The 19,820-nt window shown below is 41.9% G+C and overlaps 1 protein-coding gene across 1 annotated transcript in view; it reads right to left on the bottom strand.

Moving 5' to 3' along the window:
* chd7 (chromodomain helicase DNA binding protein 7) overlaps positions 1 to 19,820 on the bottom strand; it is an 87,592-nt gene that overhangs the window by 50,124 nt on the left and 17,648 nt on the right. Inside the window, exons 2-4 of the mRNA XM_023334830.1 lie at positions 10,804 to 12,334; positions 9,059 to 9,381; positions 1,202 to 1,674 (exon numbers count right to left, since the gene is read on the bottom strand). Of these exons, the coding sequence (XP_023190598.1) occupies positions 1,202 to 1,674; positions 9,059 to 9,381; positions 10,804 to 12,238 (2,231 nt within the window). The 5' untranslated portion in view covers positions 12,239 to 12,334. The remainder of the gene's footprint in view (positions 1 to 1,201; positions 1,675 to 9,058; positions 9,382 to 10,803; positions 12,335 to 19,820) is intronic.

Genomic DNA, 19,820 nt, shown 5'->3' with positions numbered 1-19,820 from the left:
CGCACAGCTCGGTGTCTGACACAGCGATGTATGAATATGACTGATACTCGGATCCGTCACGGAGCCCTCGCTCCATGCTTCGCCAGTCTCTGTGATCAGAGAGTCACACCCACATAAACACTGTGTGCTACAGTTCACAGCTCAGAGGTTGTGACCCTTTCAGTTCCCCCTGGTCGGTCACATGAGTGATGGATACGGCGTGTGCATGTGTGTGGACGAGCTTGTGTTTATGTGTATGAAGTCACTTAGGGCTTTCAATGTAAACGCATGAAGATTTTCTCTGATGCATCAAATCAACCTCGCCTCTCAGACTCTCTGGAATTATGACAAGTGGAATTGAGAGAAGCTGAAATAAAAACGGAGTGTATTTTCTCAGTCACTTTTACTGAAAGCAGTTTGAGTTTATGCGGAACCAAAAATATAACAACCTAGTAATAAACCCAAATACATTTTAGGAATTTGAGAATTGTACAGTATAATAAAACAACAATTGTAGAGGAAGTTGCACACAGACGGTTTCAGTTAAAGGTACCACCTGGACTCTTAGCATTTATGTGAAAATAATTTTGTCACATACACAACATTTCATTATCAGTTTTTCACAATGTTGCAAATGGTTTGCAATCAAGAAACATTTCCCATCCAAAATTCTCTCAAATGCCATCACACACACAAGCCAGAAAGCAACCAATTACTTTTATTTCAGTTTTTCCAGTTGTGTGGAAGCTGGGAAGCTGTAGATGAGAACAACCAAAGCAGTCTGAACGGGTCAGTCTAAAAGCAAAGGGAATATAAACAGTTTGGTCCCAGCTAAAGTTCTGGACATGATACCCGTCATCACCGTTTGCTTCAGCGACCCATAAATCATGGTTTCAGAGTCATTTGGAACAAACTGGCTCAAACACATGAGGGTGAAGTCTGTGCAACTGCAATGAAAGTGGAATGCTTGAGAATCTAGGTCGGAATATGTAAATGTTTCTCGTCGCCACAATGTGTGTGCGTGTGTGTACGCTAAAGCCATCTGATCAGCTCAATTCTGGTGATGTAATTAACCCAAATAACCACAACGGAGAGTTAGCTGTGTTTTCTTCAGTACACTTCTGAAAAATTGCAATTTTATAAATTCTACTGTGTTTCAATTGTTGGGAAAAACAATAAACCACTGGATATTATCTTTATAAGTAATTTCAGGTGTTTCTACCTGGTTTTCTTGGGAGTCTTGGCCTTGGGTGTGGTGCTCTTGGCTTTCTTCTCCTTGGGCTCCTTGGGCTCTTTGGGAGTCTTAGGTGTTTTGGGGGTCTTCGGGGTCTTGGGCTCTTTGGGCTCCTTGCCCTCCGTCTTCTCCTTTGGTTTCTTTTTCCGCTTCTTCTTCTCCTCTGGTGGGGGCAAACTCCCTTCAACAACTCCTGTGCCAATAAGCTGTTCACTTGCATTGCTTCCTGCTGCAGGAAACTCAGACTTTACGTCTTCATCTCCTCCTTCTCTCGCTTCTTTCTTGCCTCCATCTTCTTTTTCTTCCACCGCTTTAGCTTTCTTTTTCTTCTTCTTTTTTGGCTTGGTCTCCTGATCAGTAGGCTTCTCTGTGCTGATAGGCTGGCTGGGGGCTCCGGCACCAACCGTCGGCCTGTCGGTAACCATCATTGAGGCATCACCTGACAGGTCTGAGGGGGAATGCTGTAGGAGGAAGAGGGGGGGGGGAATCACATTTAATAGTTTAGAAACTTTAAATGGCAAAAAAATAAATGATTCACTTGACCATAAAAAGCCAATTTCAGAAAAGACATGCAAATTATAACCGTTTTAAGTGAAAAATTATGAAATGCTCCAAGAAAGTAAGTCGGAATTGTAAATGCTGGTTTAGCAAAGTTTCATTCACTGATAACTACAAAAAAATATTTATTCTTTCAGACTAACAATACAGAAATATGAGTTGAAACTGGGTCATTTCGTCTACTTTATATTCTTAGCCTGCATGACATAAATTTGCAACACTAAATCAGCAAAGCAGTCACTTTGAATTTTGACAAAAATTAAACAATCATGACTGAATACACCATGATAGTCTAACAAATACTCTACCAAGTGTCTGCTGATTGGTTACCAATATCAAAACATAGAATTTAAATTATTCATTTTCCTTTTCCAGAGAAACTATTGCACCAAACTGTGACAATCTGATCCCAACCTCCTGCTTTTGTTCTGCTTCAACACCAGTTTGTCAAACCAGCCTGTCAGTCAATACTGATGAATTGAAAGGTGGCGGTTGAGTCCGTCAGTAATGGCAGCCAACAGAGCAGAGGGGTAAAAGGGGATCATCTTTCTATCCATCCATGAGCACGGCTGCCATCTCCTCCCCATCCTCGACTCCCTGTTGCTACAGTTTCCGCCTCCTTCCCCCTTCTGCCCCCCCGCCTCGTCCTCCAGCAGGCTAACCTTAGTAAACAAACTGGCTGACACCTCATTTTTCCTCTCTCCTGTAGACTAATCTCGGTGCTCCTTCTTCCTGCACCTCCTCTTTGCTCCCAAGTAAGCTTTCGGTGACAGGAAACTGGTTACCAGCTGTTGGGAGCCTCTCCAGCTGCCTCTCCTCCCCCCTCCTTCTCTTCTCTCCCTCCCAGCCTCCCTCCCGCTTTCTCTCTCTCCAGCTGCTCAGGGTCCCAGTAGCAGATGGGAAATCAGGCATCATGACACGAATAAATTATCTCCATACTTCAAAAAGGCACAGCGAGGGAGAATGTGTGTGCGCGCGCCGTAGCACAGCCAGAGACACTATGCCTTTGAGAGTCCGTTGGTGTGCATGTATAACACGTGCGCTTTTCTTTTTCCTTTACGCGTGTGTGAGCATCAGCAAGTTTCTCTCTCTACACACACACACACATACACTATAGTTTATTCACGTGGAGGAGAAAAGAGTTGGGATGCCATCGCTGAAAGTTCACTTCCATCAGAAGAATGCTAATGTACACACAACCCCAGAAGTGCTGCAAGGTCACACATCACACAACCCCCCCCACAAACACCTGCTGACACACACGTAAACTGAGCCATTTAGACGCACAAATCTGGGGGAAGGGAGGGTAAACCGGAGGAGTGAGGGATAGAGAAACGGTAGCGGAAAAAGAGAGAGAGAGAGATGGTGAGATGCAGTGCCAAGAGATAAATCTGTCCTCCTGCCAAGCTTCTTAGGTAATCAATCACAGGAATGACAATAGAGATGCACGGTGTGTACACAATGGCGCGCGTGCACGCACACACACACACACACTGCTGCGTCAGGTTTGGTGTTCTGCAGTATGAATTTAACATGTCGACATTTCAAAGCATCTCCAACCAAAAAAGGGCCATTATATCGTCCAAAACAAGTTGAAAAAGAAATAACTGAAGTAAAGATTCAAACTAAACACCAGAGACGCTAAAGTGTAACTACGGTACGGGTCATGAAAACCATCTATTGTCTAATTATAGACTTTTTTGACATCTGCTGACTTCTGTTTAGTTGTATTGCATCTATATTGCTTAAATATTCTGTCAAACAACTTGCCAATTTAATAAACCATGTCCAGGGGGAACAAAAGCAAAATAGTTTCAGCTGTAGTCAAAACTTTGCTGCATCTGGGATGATAAAACAAGCGCATCATTTGACTATCTTATAAAGTCCAAAGGTCTCCCATTACCATGCCGCCAGGAAATGCTATACAGCATCAGGTGGACTTTCTCCCTAGCATTAAATACCTTATATATAGTGACGACTGCCATTTATGAAGCTAAAAGCTGTAACAAAAGCTTTCATTGCTCAGAAAAAAACACTGGCATAAACCAGACTGTCTAATGCTCCAATCTAATGCATCATCTTAAGGAATCCAAACACACATTTGGCTAACAAAGGCCTTTTATAAATGGGATATTTAATTATGTATATTCAGAATTTGCTTTAAAAAGTTAGTTGTGTAGCAAACACCAAGACTAATGTTTGGAAAAAAGAATTTCTATTAAAGGACGTTAGGAGGTATAATGCAAAATCCAACTTTTTAAAAAGATTTATATCATGTTATGTCATTCGCTCAAACACATTCTAGGATTGCTGCTTAGACCAATTCATCCATGTTTTGGGAGTCCTGGAATCTTCTTTGACATCTTTAATGACAACTGCTCATACAAAGCTCCTCTAGACTAGCGGCAGCAGTCTGGCAGAGCAAACACCTGGTGTAACTACTAAGTTCATCATACAAACTGCAACACTTTAAAGAATGGCTATAAATGGCATCGACCGCATGGAGAAGTATTGTTGTGTTTACAGGTTAATTACATGATACATTGAATTGGTAGAAACACAAAGGGCAGTTTATCACAAAAAATATATAATTGTTAATATTAATAGTGCTTTGACGGCATCTTCTGCTCACAAGACAAGACATAATATTAGGATATATATTGCTTGTTTTTACAAATAAGTTAAGAAAAACCACAAATTGTGTATTAAAACCATTTTGTGGAATCATCTAGTATGGATTTTATCATTATAGGTTTGCTTCATGCTGGTTTGCTTCAGCTTCATGCTGATGGGATGCTTGAAAGCAGATGAGCTGATAGGACCCATGCATGTATCATGTATTCATCACACTTTTTTTCTTTATTTGTTGTCCAATAGTACTCACTTATATATTTGCAGTTTTTGCTGCAGCGTCTTAAGAGGCAGTAATGCACTGAATTATATGCTTTCTCCTCAATGTAGAAGAAAGAAAAGAGGGAAAAATGTGATTTCTCAGAGTATTTTTGTAGTTCTGTGTTCTTGTTTTCCCCGAGGTATGAAGTATCCTAATGGGTGAACCTAGAAAACCTGTTCTAATTGTATTTAATGAAAATATGCACCGTCACTAGAAACCCAGCAGTATCAGTGGAGCAAATGTAAACCCGTTGAAGTGTGCTCTATTAGTCGATTTAAACTTGAACTACAAAAAGTAAAAAGAAAAGAAAACAACAACAGTCGTGATCTTACCCCGTAGTTTCTTTGGGGAATGTTTAGTGCCACAATTTGATAGGGAGTATTATCACTGCAGTCAGTGCGGTCTGGGCTGCAAGCAATAACCTAGCAGACGTTAGTGGGCAGATGACACAGGCTTGCCATCCAGGTATAAATTGTTAATTATAACCATCAACTAGAGATGTGAAGGAGGGGACGCCTCACTGAAAATCTCACACACCCCATCATTAAGTTAGATTCATGCCCCAAATGTGGGTTAAACACTCTTTAATCCTGGAGAGGACTTATAACGCATACAAGCTTGCAAGCCCTTTAAAGAGTTGTCAGGCACTGCTAGTTACAAGATGTAAAGACGTAGACTGGCTGCAACACTAATTTTGATCATCTACATTTATAGCAAAGTTTAAACTTGATTGGTTGAATGTCTCCGCAATTGTTGTCCTTTCCTTTTTGAAGATTTGACCTCCAAATGTTTTACCAGTCGGAAAAATAAAGTGAGACGCATGTTTACAGAATAAATAGCAATCACAAGCTTCCAATATTTTTTATTAAAACATTATGTGCAGCTCTCCAATATGTATGTTAGGGGGGGAAATAAGGTCCTGGATAAATTCTAGGTAGTACTCCGTCCACTTCACTGCATTTCCTGTTCAATACATATTAAAGCTCCCCCCTAGCCTAGCAGGTGATCTAAAATTACTAACAAAAACATGATGAAATTGGAAATTTTGTGTCCAGCTGCTCAAGTGCACCTCATAACAAGATTCAGTTAAAGCGATCTACTGCGGATATTCACAGAGCCATTTATTTTGTTGAACACATTGTTTTAGAAAGAGCAAACATGACATTTAGAGAGAACACAGACAGGAGGAGGAATCCAGAGCACAATTTGCTTTAATTTGCTGAAACTCTCAACAAAACTAGCAGAATGAGTAAATTAATTTGAGAAAAACAGAAAATCAGAACAAGATGTGCCTCTACGCAGAAAAGCGTTTGCATGAAGCTGGAGAATCTTAGCGAGCTAAATAGCATAACAGCTCTCTGACTGTGAGATGAGTATGGGGGGAGGGGCGAGACAAGCATGTTATATGTCAACCGGAGTGCTGCACGCAACATTGTGTGTGTATGTGTGTGCGAGTTGTAGAATAAAGGTCACAGCACAGCATTCTGCCGGAGCTGTGACCTTGAGATGCTGACGAAGGCCCGCGTGCGTGTGTGTGCGCGTGCGTTTGTAATAACCATGCTTAGTGAACAGATGGAGCTTAGAGTACCAGACATGCAGTCATCATGACTGACTGACTGACTGACCGACCAGCTTGGTGTGTGTGTGTGTGTGTGTGTGCGTGTGTGTAGCTCTTTCTAACAAGTGCATCATGAGATGAACTCCCTTTCTGTGCCACACACACCTCCTCCTCAACTCCTCTAGTGAGGCTCTCCTTTTTCTCAAGGCAATTCACCATCCTATTCTGGACCAAACCATCAATGCTTGTGTATGTGTGTATCAACAGGGGAAGCGGGGGCCGGCAGCTTAAGTCGGGACGGAGCACGCGGCGCGCCCAGGCGAGAAGTGGGGCTCACCAGTCAACCTGGCATCTAGGTCAGGAGTCCTGGATAAATTAAGTGTGACGGCTGAAATGTCAACCACGGAACGCGGCAAACACCGTCTTGGAGATGGGGAGCGCTAGGCGAGGGTAGGGAAGCAGACGGAAGAGAAAGAGGGGACTAGCTCTGTGTTTGTGTGGCCACAGGGCTGCTATTGTGCATGAATGGGTCAGTGGAGAAAGGGGGCTTTGAGCAACAAAACAAGCTAATGGAAGGCGAGGGGCACGTGACGCAGGCGACTCCAACACACAAATGTGACTATTGGAAATGAGAACTTCTCCCCACCAGCCCTCCTCTCTTTTGCTAAGGATCCTGTGCTCCTCATCACATGCATTTGTGTCTTCCCAAAATATTTTCCCCATGGAAGTGAATCTGTCAGATTCTGCATGTTTTGACAATTCAAATGTAAGACTTCTTAAGACCATTACGAATAAAATTCAAGACCGATATCTCCTCAGAAATGTACAAATGTCATCCAGCCAACTGGCGATATATTTGATCTTTCCCATGCAAAAAGGTTAGACGGCTAATGAGGTATGTTAGCAGCTACTTAGCGGTAGCTTCAGCCCTCTTGAGTCACAGAATGCAATGAGTGTGACTCAAACTTTTGCCTGACAGAAAAGTCCCACGAGTGAACAAACTCCCATATAATACATCAGATTAAATAGTCTTCTATTGACAAAATTTAAGAATCTTTTGCTGCAATACATAAATAAATAAAAAAAGGAGGTGGTGAGTTTGTTTGGGGATTTTTTTTGCCAAAATGACTTTTTTTGCAATAAATGTCTTAGGACATCATTTTAGGAAGGTGATACTATTTGGCAAAGCTGCTCTTTCAAAATGGATTTAAGACATTTTAAGGCCTTAATTTAGACACATGAATTTAAGACCCTTTGAAGACTTTTGGAGGATTTGGGAGCCGTGTCTCTGAAGTTTCTATTTCACCAAGTGTGCATATTTCAAAGTGACGTCCAAAATCTGGGCTGTTTATGGAAACTACAACTAATGGTGAGATGATTGCATTCCTCCTGCGAAAATATGTTGCCTCTTCAACAACTTAATACATATGAGATGAACTACAGCTATTATAGGATGTAAATCTGTTAAAACTGCAGGTTTACAATGAAAACAATGAAGGCAGACCAACAGCATTAACAGGATTCCTTGGTAGCAGTTGTGATTTAAATGCTAAAGAAGATCACTACAGACTGAGAAAATGGGAAATCTTAATGCCATTTTCAATGTACGGAAGAGAGAAAAATGGGCTCCTGTTGAGATAAAATGCTGCTTTTCGGTAATGTAAGTTTAACTGTGTTTATGTTGAATACATAAATACACCAAGGTTAACTGCTTCTTTAAAGTATTTGGATGTAATTTCCCTAAAACTGTCATATTTAACATAAGTTACTGTGTTTGCAGGTTGGTAGAAAAAAAACACACCAAATAATGCTTTTACATAATTTGAAGTTATTTCATATTGAAATATGAATATTCAACGAGGTTAAACAGGGAGAAGGCTCATTTACACCCTTTGTATGAAGATACGAAAAGTACTAGCACTTTGATCTGCCTTGTTGCTGAAAAAGTACTATATAAATAAAATTATTATTCTACTACCATCACCCAACCAGAAGCAGTAGTCTGGGATACATTTCTACTACTGGCCCTGGTTCCTGTAGGAGGAGAATGCCGCCAAAAAGCTGCCCTGGTTCCTGGAGAAGATTCCAGCAGTGAAATCAAGTTGTATCACTCTTTCACCTCAGTTTCACAGCCAATTTTACAACCTTCTAAAATCTTACCAGACATTTATTTTATCTTATAAACCATCTGCCTTTTCTGCCCATCTCTCTGTACTTCTCACTACACAGCATTAGGTCAGTGATGATATCCCTGAAGTGGATAAGACAAACAGTGAGAAAGACAGACAAGTGGAGAGAGCGGAAAGAGAGGAGACGAGGAAGGGGGGGGAGACAGGAAGGGAGGTTTCCTCTATAGAAGGTGGGGAGGGGGGAGAGTGGGACCAAGAGCGAGGAGAGATTATTCTGGTGGCGCCTCTGTGCGCGTGCCTGTGTGCATGTGTGTGTGTTGCACACGTGTCTCAGGATATGCAGCTCACAGGAAGCAAACAGCTGCAAGAATCCATTCCCCCCCTCCCCATACACACACACGGAAATACAACCACACACAGGGCAGACACCGGCACACACAAAGGGCAAAAACACACACAAAACCCCAATGATCCAGTACCCGATACACCGCTGCGTTCTCAAATGTCATGTACACACACACGTTTATGAACATGCGCACACACTTCCCTTAGACTCCAAAAACATACACACAATTTCCCCACCCACATGAAAAATAAACATTCACATGAAAAACACCCACACACAAAAACAAATGCGCATAGTCTTGATCTCTCTCACACTCGCAGCTTCGCTACCACATCAAAGTGTTCGTTTGATGGAGACTCACCTGTATGTGAGGCACTTTCTGTGGGGTAAGAGGGGGTGAGGAGAGTGGGTGGGGGGCAGATGGCTGAGGTGCCCATGGGTGGGAGGCCTGGCTGGGAGGAGGGGGCGTGCTTTGCAGGTGGTGGGGGTGTGGGGGCAGATGCGTGTGCTGCGTCTGAGTGTTCTGGGCAGGTGGAGCTAAGCCCTGGTTAGGGGCAGGGGCTCCGTGTTGACCCTGGAACCCCATAGGAGCAGACGGCATGGGCTGCCCACCTCGAGAGGCCTGCTGCTGGGCCTGGAGCAGGCGCTGGTCCACCCCCTGGCTGACTGAGGCTTCGTGAGGCCCTGGAAAGAGAAACCAAAGATGAAGGATTATTATAGTGGTGACAGCAATACAGTTATAGGAGTTCCTCAGGGCTCAGTCTTAGTACCACTCCCATTTATTACCTCGCAACAGGAATGGTTCCAGTAAACGTTTAATTTTTATTCTGATGACACAGATAACCTTTGGACAGAGTCCATACAAAATCTGGGTCATATTCTTTCACTGTTTTTTAGATTTTAAATGTTGAATTTGTCTCCTACTGCAAATTTCTGGGCTTTCTTTCTGGCAAAATATTTCTAGATTTTGGACTAAGATGCAGATGAAAAATCTTTAAACAAATATTTTATGGGGTTTTTTTTTTATTCAATTCTTCAGACTTGATGGTACAAGATTTACTTCTTTGCTGGCTTTGGTGATACAATTAAAGACTCACAAAGTTTTGAGATTTAAGCCATTGTTGGACTGTTTTGTCAACTTGCCTAACGAGGCATTGATACATTGCAATATATCAATGCCTTTCAAATAATCAATCATTATAATAATCATAATGAATCATAATCAGATTCATCACAAATTTCAACAGACACAAACATCACTATAGATTTGTGTTGGATGGTTAGACTTATCCATTCATATTTTAATCTGCAAGGTCATTTTGGGTCACCAACCTTCACAACTTTAGTTTTTTCAGTTGAACACTCATCTAGACATTTCAGAGGGTTACAGTCATTGGCTCAAACATGTTTTCTTGGTTTCTGCACCAAAGTGCCATGAAGAGCTAGGTTACCCTCACAGAATGGCCTAAAAATGTAGGCTATTGTCTCTTTTTGAGCATTTTTAAGGACTTCTGAGTGACTGAGGCACCAAAGTTTGTCTGTAAAGGACAGACTTTTTTTTTCCTCTTGTAAAGCAGGTTTTATGTGTGTATGGTCAGAATGTAATTCGTCCTGTCTTGGTCTTTTCTCCCTTCTGTCCTGGAACGGACACATATATAAAAAGAAAATTATATATTTCAATGACTTAAAAATATAACCAGTTAAAGTATCTGCAAAGAATATAGGAAACATTTGGAAAAAGTTGGAAGAAAACATGCAAAATCTTGTAAAATTTCTACAAGCCTCATCTTTGATCCTAAGCAAGAGCCCACAACTCCCCAAAATATAGCACCTTCTGACTCTTTGATCAGAGCACTGAGCTTTGGAAAAAAAATAAAAAAAGTTAATCCATTAAATCTGTGCGTTGTTTCTAAAGATACCAGCAATGTTTCCTTATTTCCACCGCCTTAACAAAATGAGCGTGAACAGAAAATCTCACCGGAACCAACATGGTGCCAAATGTTCTCAACCATCTGTTTAATAAAAAGAAACTTCACCAGCCTTGTTTTGTATTTAGACTCTACAGTTGGTGCATGAGTGTAAATATGAAGTTTGGCGGCTGCTTACCTTGTGGTTGCTGGAGCCGAGTCGGCCCGATTTGTGGTCCACGCTGAGGCCCCATGCCAGGATAAATTTGCCCTGCACTGGGAGGCATGTTGTGGGGCTGCTGGTGTTGTGGGTGTGCTGCAGATAGGGAGGTCTGGGGAGTTCTCTGTGCATGGGCCATAGCACTGGGCGGAGAATGCATTGCTGTGTATCCTGCGACATCCGGAGGCCCGGCTAGTCCTGCGCTGGGGGGTCTTCCTTGCTGGGGAGGAGGAGTTGGGGTTCCCAGAACCCGCATTGGGGACATAGACGACGGGGAGGGGTAAGATCCCTGAGCTGGGGCGGTAAGGTGGGATTGGGATTGGTTTGGAGGTTGGGGAAGATTCGGGGGGTGGTTTAGGGGATGCATAGGCTGGCCTTGCTGCCCTGCCTGCTGCTGCATTGAGGCAGAGTGGGGCTGGTGGGGTGGAACAGAGGGGTATCGTTGTCCCTGTTGCCCCGGTGCTGAGCTCACTCCCTGGTTGAACCTCTGGCCCAGCTGCCCTGCTCCCATGGCCTGGCTGGTGTTAGCGCTGACGTTAGCATTAGCCCCCTGGCCCATCCCAGGCCCCATGGCAGCATATTGGGGCTGATAGCCAGGGTACTGAGCACCCCCGAATGGTGGCATGCCCTGTTGGTGCTGGTGTGGAGGTTGTCTAGAAGGGGAGTGTGGGTATCGAGGTGCGTGGCCCATGTTGGGATAGTTCTGGGGCTGCGGCTGAGGCTGTCTCATCTGGACCCCCCCCATCCCAACATGTCCTAAGTAGTGAGATGGGTCCTGAGCTGGAACGGGGGCCATGCTCTGTGAAGGGTAGTGTTGATTCATGCGCGCTGCACCGGATGTAGGAGGACCTTGCATGCCAGCGTAGTTGCCTTGAGACATTTGGTAGCTTCCCATCTGGTTGGGACCAGCCCCTGATGGTGCTGAAGCCTGCTGATACACAGATCTGCTCTGCTGCTGTGGGCCCCAAACTCCGCCCCCGCCTCCTCCTGCTGCCCCTGCATCACCCTGGTACCCGTGGTGAGTGTTGCTAGAGTTAGCTGGGGTGTTGTGGTAGTGGGAGGTCATGCCGTTCATGGCCGTGTTCACAGTCGGCGAGCCCTGGCTGGGACCGTTCTGGGCCATCATCCGTCCTCCGGGGGCACCCGCTTGATCGTAGCCTGTATACGGGCTGTGCTCATACATCTGCCCCAGTTTGGACTGCCCCGGTCCGGTCCCAGTGCCATGAAGCATCCCTTGGTGGTAAGCCCTGGTTCCCTGGTGCTCGTGGTTCAGAGATGGGTTTGTGGGTGGGGCGAGTGGGTTGGCTGGGCCAGCCGCTGACTGCTGGGGGAAGCAGTCTCCCAAACTATCCAATTCGTCCGAGAACAACCCTGCATCGTCACCAAAGAGGCTCAACATCCCTGGGTCCGCCATGGCTGGGTGGTGGGCCCACAGATGGGAGGTGTGCTGTGAAGTGAAGAGCTAACCACTAATTTGAAGTGTTCCACTCCATCGTCCTCATTAAGGTTCCTGGAGAAACAGAAAAAGAAAATAAGACATTAGTGGAATTATTCATAACAGCAAAGAGCAGCTGTAGGTTTTTGCTTTGTGTGTTTTAGTATTCCACCTGCAGATTACCAATCACAGCCCATCAAAGGAAATCCAGCCATTTCCTTTGGTCTGATCTTTCACAGACTGATAAAATCATTTTTTGGTAAATATTGCTACTTGCCAAAAGGTTTGGAACATGATTAAAGTGATCTTAAATAAAATCAAATCATGTTTTAAATTTAAATTTAAAATTGACAATGTAGCATTTCTCTAAAGCACTTTCCTTACATGAAACCAAACATGAAGTTGCAGTATTCAGTTTCTATTCTCCTCAAATTTTCAACAAACTCCCAGAAAACTGCAAAAACAGCCAAAAACACTGAGCTCCTTTAAAAAAAAAAGTTTAGAGTTGCCTTCGATTCATAATAACAGGATTCATAGCAACAGGTACAACAATATATTTGATGATGATTTGACAAAATGCAATGTTCATTGCTTCTTTCATAATTTGTTGAAGTATTATGTTTTTATGGCGTAAAGTACTCTGATCTGTCTTATTGCTAAAATGTATACTAATAAAGTTCACTTATGAGGTATTTTAAAGAATTCACTCTGAACACTTTCTAATTTTTTCAACCCTAGAAGTTTCAAAGATGACCAAACAACCTTAAAGAAAAACTTAATTATATGTAACCACAACAACAGGGGGAAAGAGATGGAAAAAAGAAATATATATATATAACCTCCACACCAGAAGAGAGACTCATTTCGCATTAGCGTCCCCGCACCCTGCCCCCCAAACTCCAATTCACAACTAAACAAAGGAACTTCTTTTCTTTGCTAACACACACTTGGAGTCACCAAGTGTGTGTGTTTCTTTTTTATCAGTGTGCGTTAGAACAAAGGGCCGAGCAGATGCAGCTCTGTTTGAACAGCAGCAGCTGCCATCCAGCTAGGAATCAGCCAGCCACCGGGGCAGACAGACTTTACGTAAACCAGTCAGTCACTATTTAGCTACTCGCATGGCAGCCCATTCAATAACTATTCAGGCAGATGTTTCAAGACAACAGAGCTAACCACCTGCTTGCTTTTTTTTTTTTTTAAGTTTAAGACCCCCACTTCTCCTAGAAAGCAAACAGGGAAACGCACTCAGGACATATACGTTGGTGAAAAATAAGCTGTGTTAAAATTAGAACGACCGATATGAATTTAATTGTCATCCTACTGATTCGGTAGCCCACGCAACATCCCATTCTGCGTGAGCGAGAGGGCGAGGGTAGGTGGATTGAAACATGCATCAGTGAGTTTGAGTAGTAGAGAGCAGGACAGGGAGGAGGTGGGGGGAGGTTTGCTTGTTGCTTCTATGCGGTGCAAAAACAACACCCAAGCCAACTTGTACTGCTGCTACGATTTCCCTCCCCCTTGAACCTCGTTTCTTTCTTCCTCCACAAATCTTCCCTCCCACCCACCATTTTTTCCCCTCAGCCACTTATGGGTTCATTACAGAGCGCAGCAGGTATCAGGGACCAAACCCTCATTATTTCCCCAAACAGAGTGGGCAAACATTAGTAAAGTTTCCCTTATCGATAAATATAATGTGCCTGAATGTAATTATGCCCCCGTACAAAATCCATTCTCTCACATTATGTGTTGCAGCAGCACAGAGTTATTCTGAGGTAGCTGTTTTAGAGAAGTGCTAGCAGAAAGCTAACAGCTAAGCTTATCTCTCATGTCTGCTGACATATTTTATTTAATGTTTGAATTGGCCAAAAATAAAAATGTGCTCAATAACAATGCAAAATCTCTCAATTTCCTAAGAAGACAAAGGAAGAAACTTGATGCTATTAAATTTTTAAGTAGTGTCACTATTTCAATAAGGCTTGAAATTTATTAGAAGGCGGTTAATCTAACTAAGTCAGACACACATTTGAGTACCTTTATTCTTTCAACTCATTTAAACGTTCAAACGGGCTAATTGAGTAAGCTACATTACATCAGCCTGAGATGTCAGAGTTAAAAAAAAAGAGAGAAAAAAGGATTCTCCTTGAGGATTTTACAGTGCCAGGTATGAGCTTTTACTTCTGTTGTGTAAACAGAATGAACAAGTCTTTTCCAGCATTACTTCATGAACCCAAAACAATCTACCACAACAAGTCCCGTTTGATTTTATATGCACAGTAACTGAAAGATATCCAAAGACACGCACAGATATCATATACTGACATTGCTTCAAAAGAAAGCTTCACAAACCCAAATGCATAAGTCCTTTCCAAATTCTAAAGTGTAGTAAATCCAACATTCAACAAGTTTTATTTTGCCTGGAAGAAGAGGAGCTCAATCTGGCAGAAATAAAAACCAAGAGTCATATATGTCGTTGATTTTAGTTTTTGTGAAATGCTTTCCAACATGTGGCAGTATCAGGTTAAGTTGAACCGAATATTTTTTTTTTATGTGTGCACAAAATGATAGTTAGGAAAAGAATGGAGGAGGGCTGGGAAGTGGCCCGTACCAGTTTTATCTCCATATTCATTTCATGAAATTATGGACACCAGACAATAGTGTTTACAGTAACTTAGGAAATGCTACTGCAAAATTAATGTGCACAATATCAATATCACAAAGGAATATTTAGGCGCAGGATTTGGATGTCAACAAGATATCAAGTGCCTAGCATTCCGACTCTGCACTTCAATGCTATTTCTGGTTCAACCATAAAACCAAAATACATAATGTAGATGATGGTGAGTGGGATGCTAAAGCTCACAGAAAGTGATGGGATCAAATATGTGGAGAATGTGCGTTAATTGGAACCAATATTGACATGGCAAGATAATATCACAACTGTACATTGTACAAATAGCACAATATAGATGTTAATATTTCTAGGCTCAAATGATTTTGTCCAAAATGAACATTTTTCTCCAAGATCCAGGTTGCAGAGTTCTGCAGCTTTTATAGCTTACCAGAGACATTTCTACAGATAAAAATACAACCATAAAGTAATTACAATGCATCTATTTAATAAACAAGAGAAATGGTTCTTATGTTTTAGATCACTCAGCCAAAATAAAAAAAGAAACATTGTAGAGTGTTGATTCCCAACACTGCTCCTCATGAGCCACTGTCCTGGAAGTTTTTGACGTCTCCTCACACACCTGACTTAAATGAATGGGTGATTAACAGGCTTCTGCTTCACTTCAATTGTCATGCTATCATTTGAATATGGTAAGGTAGAATAAGGATACATCTAACATGAAGGGTAGTGGTCACCGACAACTAGGCTTGGGAAACACTCTGGTACCAAAGTTGACAAAGTTATGGTGATAGTAGCCTCTTTCACAAAACATTTCCATCAAATCTCTCATTACAGAGACATTCCACAAAGCTGTGGGTTTTGAAAAATGAAGCTGGCAGTTCTTTACCAGCATATGGTGGATATATCGTCATTGCTGCATCAGCGTGAAGTACTGATGCCATAAAGGACTATTTGGAGCATGACAATTGCTGGAGAATATATGACCTTGTATTTCACATAATGTAATATTTAGCGAGGTTGGACAGAGTATCATGTCAGCAAAGACTCACAATGAACAGTAATGATGGCATTGTCCAAAATGCTAAAAGTCACAGAGTGATTATCATCAGTCTGAGCCCTGGATGACGGAGTGTCACGTGGCATAGATGTTGGTGGACAAACTCAGTTTAGCCGTCCCGTTACAGCCTGAGCAGGAGCTTCGAATTTTGATGATGTATCTCACATTCTTGCCATTCTCATCTGAAATGATATTTGAGTCTTGTTTTTAATTTTAATGTTAGTTAGTCGACCAAACACGTCATCATTGCTACATCACCCCTTCGACCCACAAAACTGAATTGCCCAAATACGAGTCAGCTGATCTGGGTTAAGTTATTTTCCTCCCCTCCCCAGCCCCCGATTCCAATAAAGACAAAATAAAGCAAATTCCATGTGGCTCATGAAGAAGAAACATATCTTGCAATATATCGAAATAGGATTAATTAAAATTAATGCAATTGGGGCCCTGTGTGTAAGAAAGGTGTCTCACATACAGAGGCTATAGTGTGTTTCCCCTTCTTTTCTCAGAAAAATGCCACTGATCATATACTTGCACAATATAATATTCATCATTTTACTTCATTCGTGATATTGGGCCTCGATTTGCTTAACAGATTACCAACAGAAAAAGTAACCCAACACAACATGGTGATCCATCAGTCACAATATGTTCCTGTACTGAGGCCACCGTCTCAGGTATGTGGGAAGTTTCTCATTGCTGAGTCATCAGGTTGACTCCAGAATTGTTCCAACAGACCTCCATAACGAAGGGCTTCTTCTGTATAGGTATTCCATCTATGCTTTGGGCTCAGAGTGCTGGGTCAAATGCTCAGCTGGGAGAAACACTTTAGATTTGAGACAGGCACTAACAGGTTTGTTAAGTTCTTTGTACAAGGACAGATTCAATCACTGAATAATTACATACATTTTTAACCTGGTTATGACATTAGACTAACAGACACTTATTTCTAAAGCCATTATTTAAAGTGGAAAATAATTTTTCAAAACTATATAATCATACTGTTTAGGGTAATAAGAAGAGTTGATTGCATGGAAAGTATAATAATAAATAAGGTTGTAAATAGAAAACCTCTGTTCAAAGACTAAAAACGTACAAAGCGGAACAACTTTACTTTCACCTCAACAACAAACCATGAGACTAGAGATTCAACATTTGAATAAAGTCCTATCTTCAACATGAACTAAATTCACAAACCAGTTCCTACATGTTTAGCATAGAATCAGAGTAAAGACAGACTTAATTACTTTAAAATGAGTCAAGATATAGGTATGGGCTTGTTGGGTTGGTACAAAAAAAATTAAGCAAAAACTGGAGAATTTGAGCAAAATATGAAGCTATGAACCTTTCTTTTTAAAAAGTAAATTAGTGCAAAAGCCTTGGTAGAAAATTTTCTGAGATCTAATCTGCAGAAGTGAGCTTGGCTGCTTGATAACAAATGCAACAACATCAACCTTCGCAGACTAAGAAGATCTAAATAAGTAAGTACACCGTCTTAGATTTTTCCCTGCCATGACTGTGTAATTTCCCCTTTTTGATGAGTAAGATTCTCTGCTGGTCATTTGCACCCATGTGTAGCATGGTGGTTCCCATCATGCCAACAATGGCAAGGCTTCAGCAAGATCTACACAATCAGTGCTGGTTAAAGTGTAGTGAAAGCAGAAATGCTGCCTTATCAAGATTCAAATAAGCTGCCTACCGAAAATATAACAATCACAAATGTAATGGACAATAATGATATAACTCAACAGTTTAATTTCATACAAAGCTGAAGAAAAAATTAAACCCAAAAGGTGTAATTTGAGATTTCTTTTGGAGAGACTAACTTTCTATCGTGAATTACAGTACTTGCAAGGTGAGTAGCAGCACAGTGAACCCTTAATGAAAACTATTCCCTTAAAATTTTATCTAAAACAAATTTAAGTCTTCAGTAAAAAAACAAAACACTACTTAGGCCAAGTGTTGCACCAAGTGCAAGAAACTTTGGTATAAATTAAAAGGCATGTCACTGTTTCATGTTTTCCATCAAAAATACCGTTTGTAATTATAAGAGCTTACAAAAACTACACTGACAATTTTAAAATACTGTTTAAAAGGTAAAAAAAGAGACTTTGGCAGTTTTATTATATTAAAAAAACCAACTTTCCGACAGCAACTCAAAGTTCAAGCAGAGAATCAGCTGTTGGAGTGGTGCGCACAGCTAGATTATGGTGTGCGCTGCAGCTGAAAGGCTGTTTTCTTGCAATTCAATCACTACAGGAAGGACAAGAAAAGTTTCACCACGTGTCTGTGTGTGCGGCAGGTGAGAGTAATTGAGTGTAATTTCACATCCTTTTGCAGCAAGCTACTATGAAGGCAACCGATTTCCTGTCAGCTGTGTCAGAAGCACACTACTTTATACCATGAATTATACAATAAAAGATAAATGTAGCTATACAAGCACTCAGAGGCTGCAGTGCGTGTATCTGTGTGTGTGCACACAAATGCAATGAATGATTTAATCAGACCATAGCGTTAGTTAAAAGAAGGAAAGCAAGAGATTATTGGCTCTGCTGAGGTTCCTCGTGTTTTTGTCTGACCTGTTAGCGTGCCCACGAGGATAAAGCTCGACTGCAGCCTGGACAGAGCTTGCATCAATAATTGCTCGCATGAATGTCATCCTTTCTGGAGTTGGTCGTCAGTTCCTCTGTGAAACTTAGTTTGGCCACGTAGAAAAAAAAAAGAGAGAAAAAAACAAACAAACAAAAAAAAGACAAGTCCTCGCCTCCCTTTCTGATTTGTTTTCTTTACCACTTCCTCCACCACCTCAGGTTAAACTTTAGCTCTTGTCTCTTTTTTATTTTGGCAGTAAACAGAATCATGCAAACACGTGGACACCTTGGCACCAAGGTCCAGCTGTCATTGCACAGGGAATTAAGTGACTGGTCAACGTGCCAGTTCAGATGCAAAGTCTCAGAGGATGAAGCGTTTAGCCCTTTGTGTGTCCTTCTGCTCCACCTGCCAAAAGCACACGTGTGGATGGGTCGAGGCGATGCTACGTCACGTCCGATCTGACCACCGCAGGGGAAATAGTAAAAAAAACAACAAAAAACATTTTTCTAATCTGACCTAACTTTCTGCTTCAGTGCTGCCAGCCAACCTGAACCCGTTGTAGATTTATCTTGAAGCCACAGCTCAAGATGAGGAAGCGCAGACTTTCTACCTCTGCAAACTACTTGGTACAGCCAATAATCAGCTCCATGTTGAACCTTGCAGCTGAAAAGTGCTTTTTTTTTTTTTCCTTTCTTACAGATACCTGTAGCTGCACATCGGCTCCAGCACATCCCAACTGCAAGGTTTCCTCTCCCTTCATTTTTGGAAACGTGACTCCAGACGAATAAGATCTCTATATCTGTTGCTATCATAATTCAAGCTAAATAGCATTCTGATCGCACTGGTAGGACTGGATGTTAAAACAGGAGCCATTTTTTGATTTATTTAATACAGACAACCTGTTGAGAGCCATAAAACACAATAAGAGGATGTAACAGCAAAACGGTACTCAAGTCAGACTCAGATTTATGAGCACTAAATTAAGCAATTTATATTAATGGAGGGGCTTGCCTAGCAACAAGAAGGTCCTGGGTGGAAATTACAGCTGGGACCTTTCTGTGTGGAGCTTATATTCTCTTTGGATGCATGTTTGACTGAATGGAGATTTTTTTTTTCCCTTTAAAGTGCATGGTTGTTTATCGTAGCGTTGCTATGGAATGGGCTGGCAATCCGTCTGATCTGCCTGCTACAGACAGGCACCAGCCTTCCCCCACCCCTGCAATAATTAAGCAGGGATGGATGGATTTATTAACGCAGCCGTGCCATACACATACAGGGCT

Source organism: Xiphophorus maculatus, chromosome 6 (genome assembly GCF_002775205.1).
Source record: "Xiphophorus maculatus strain JP 163 A chromosome 6, X_maculatus-5.0-male, whole genome shotgun sequence".
In the NCBI taxonomy this organism is placed as follows: Eukaryota; Metazoa; Chordata; class Actinopteri; order Cyprinodontiformes; family Poeciliidae; genus Xiphophorus; species Xiphophorus maculatus.
This window is presented reverse-complemented; position numbering and strand designations above follow the sequence as displayed.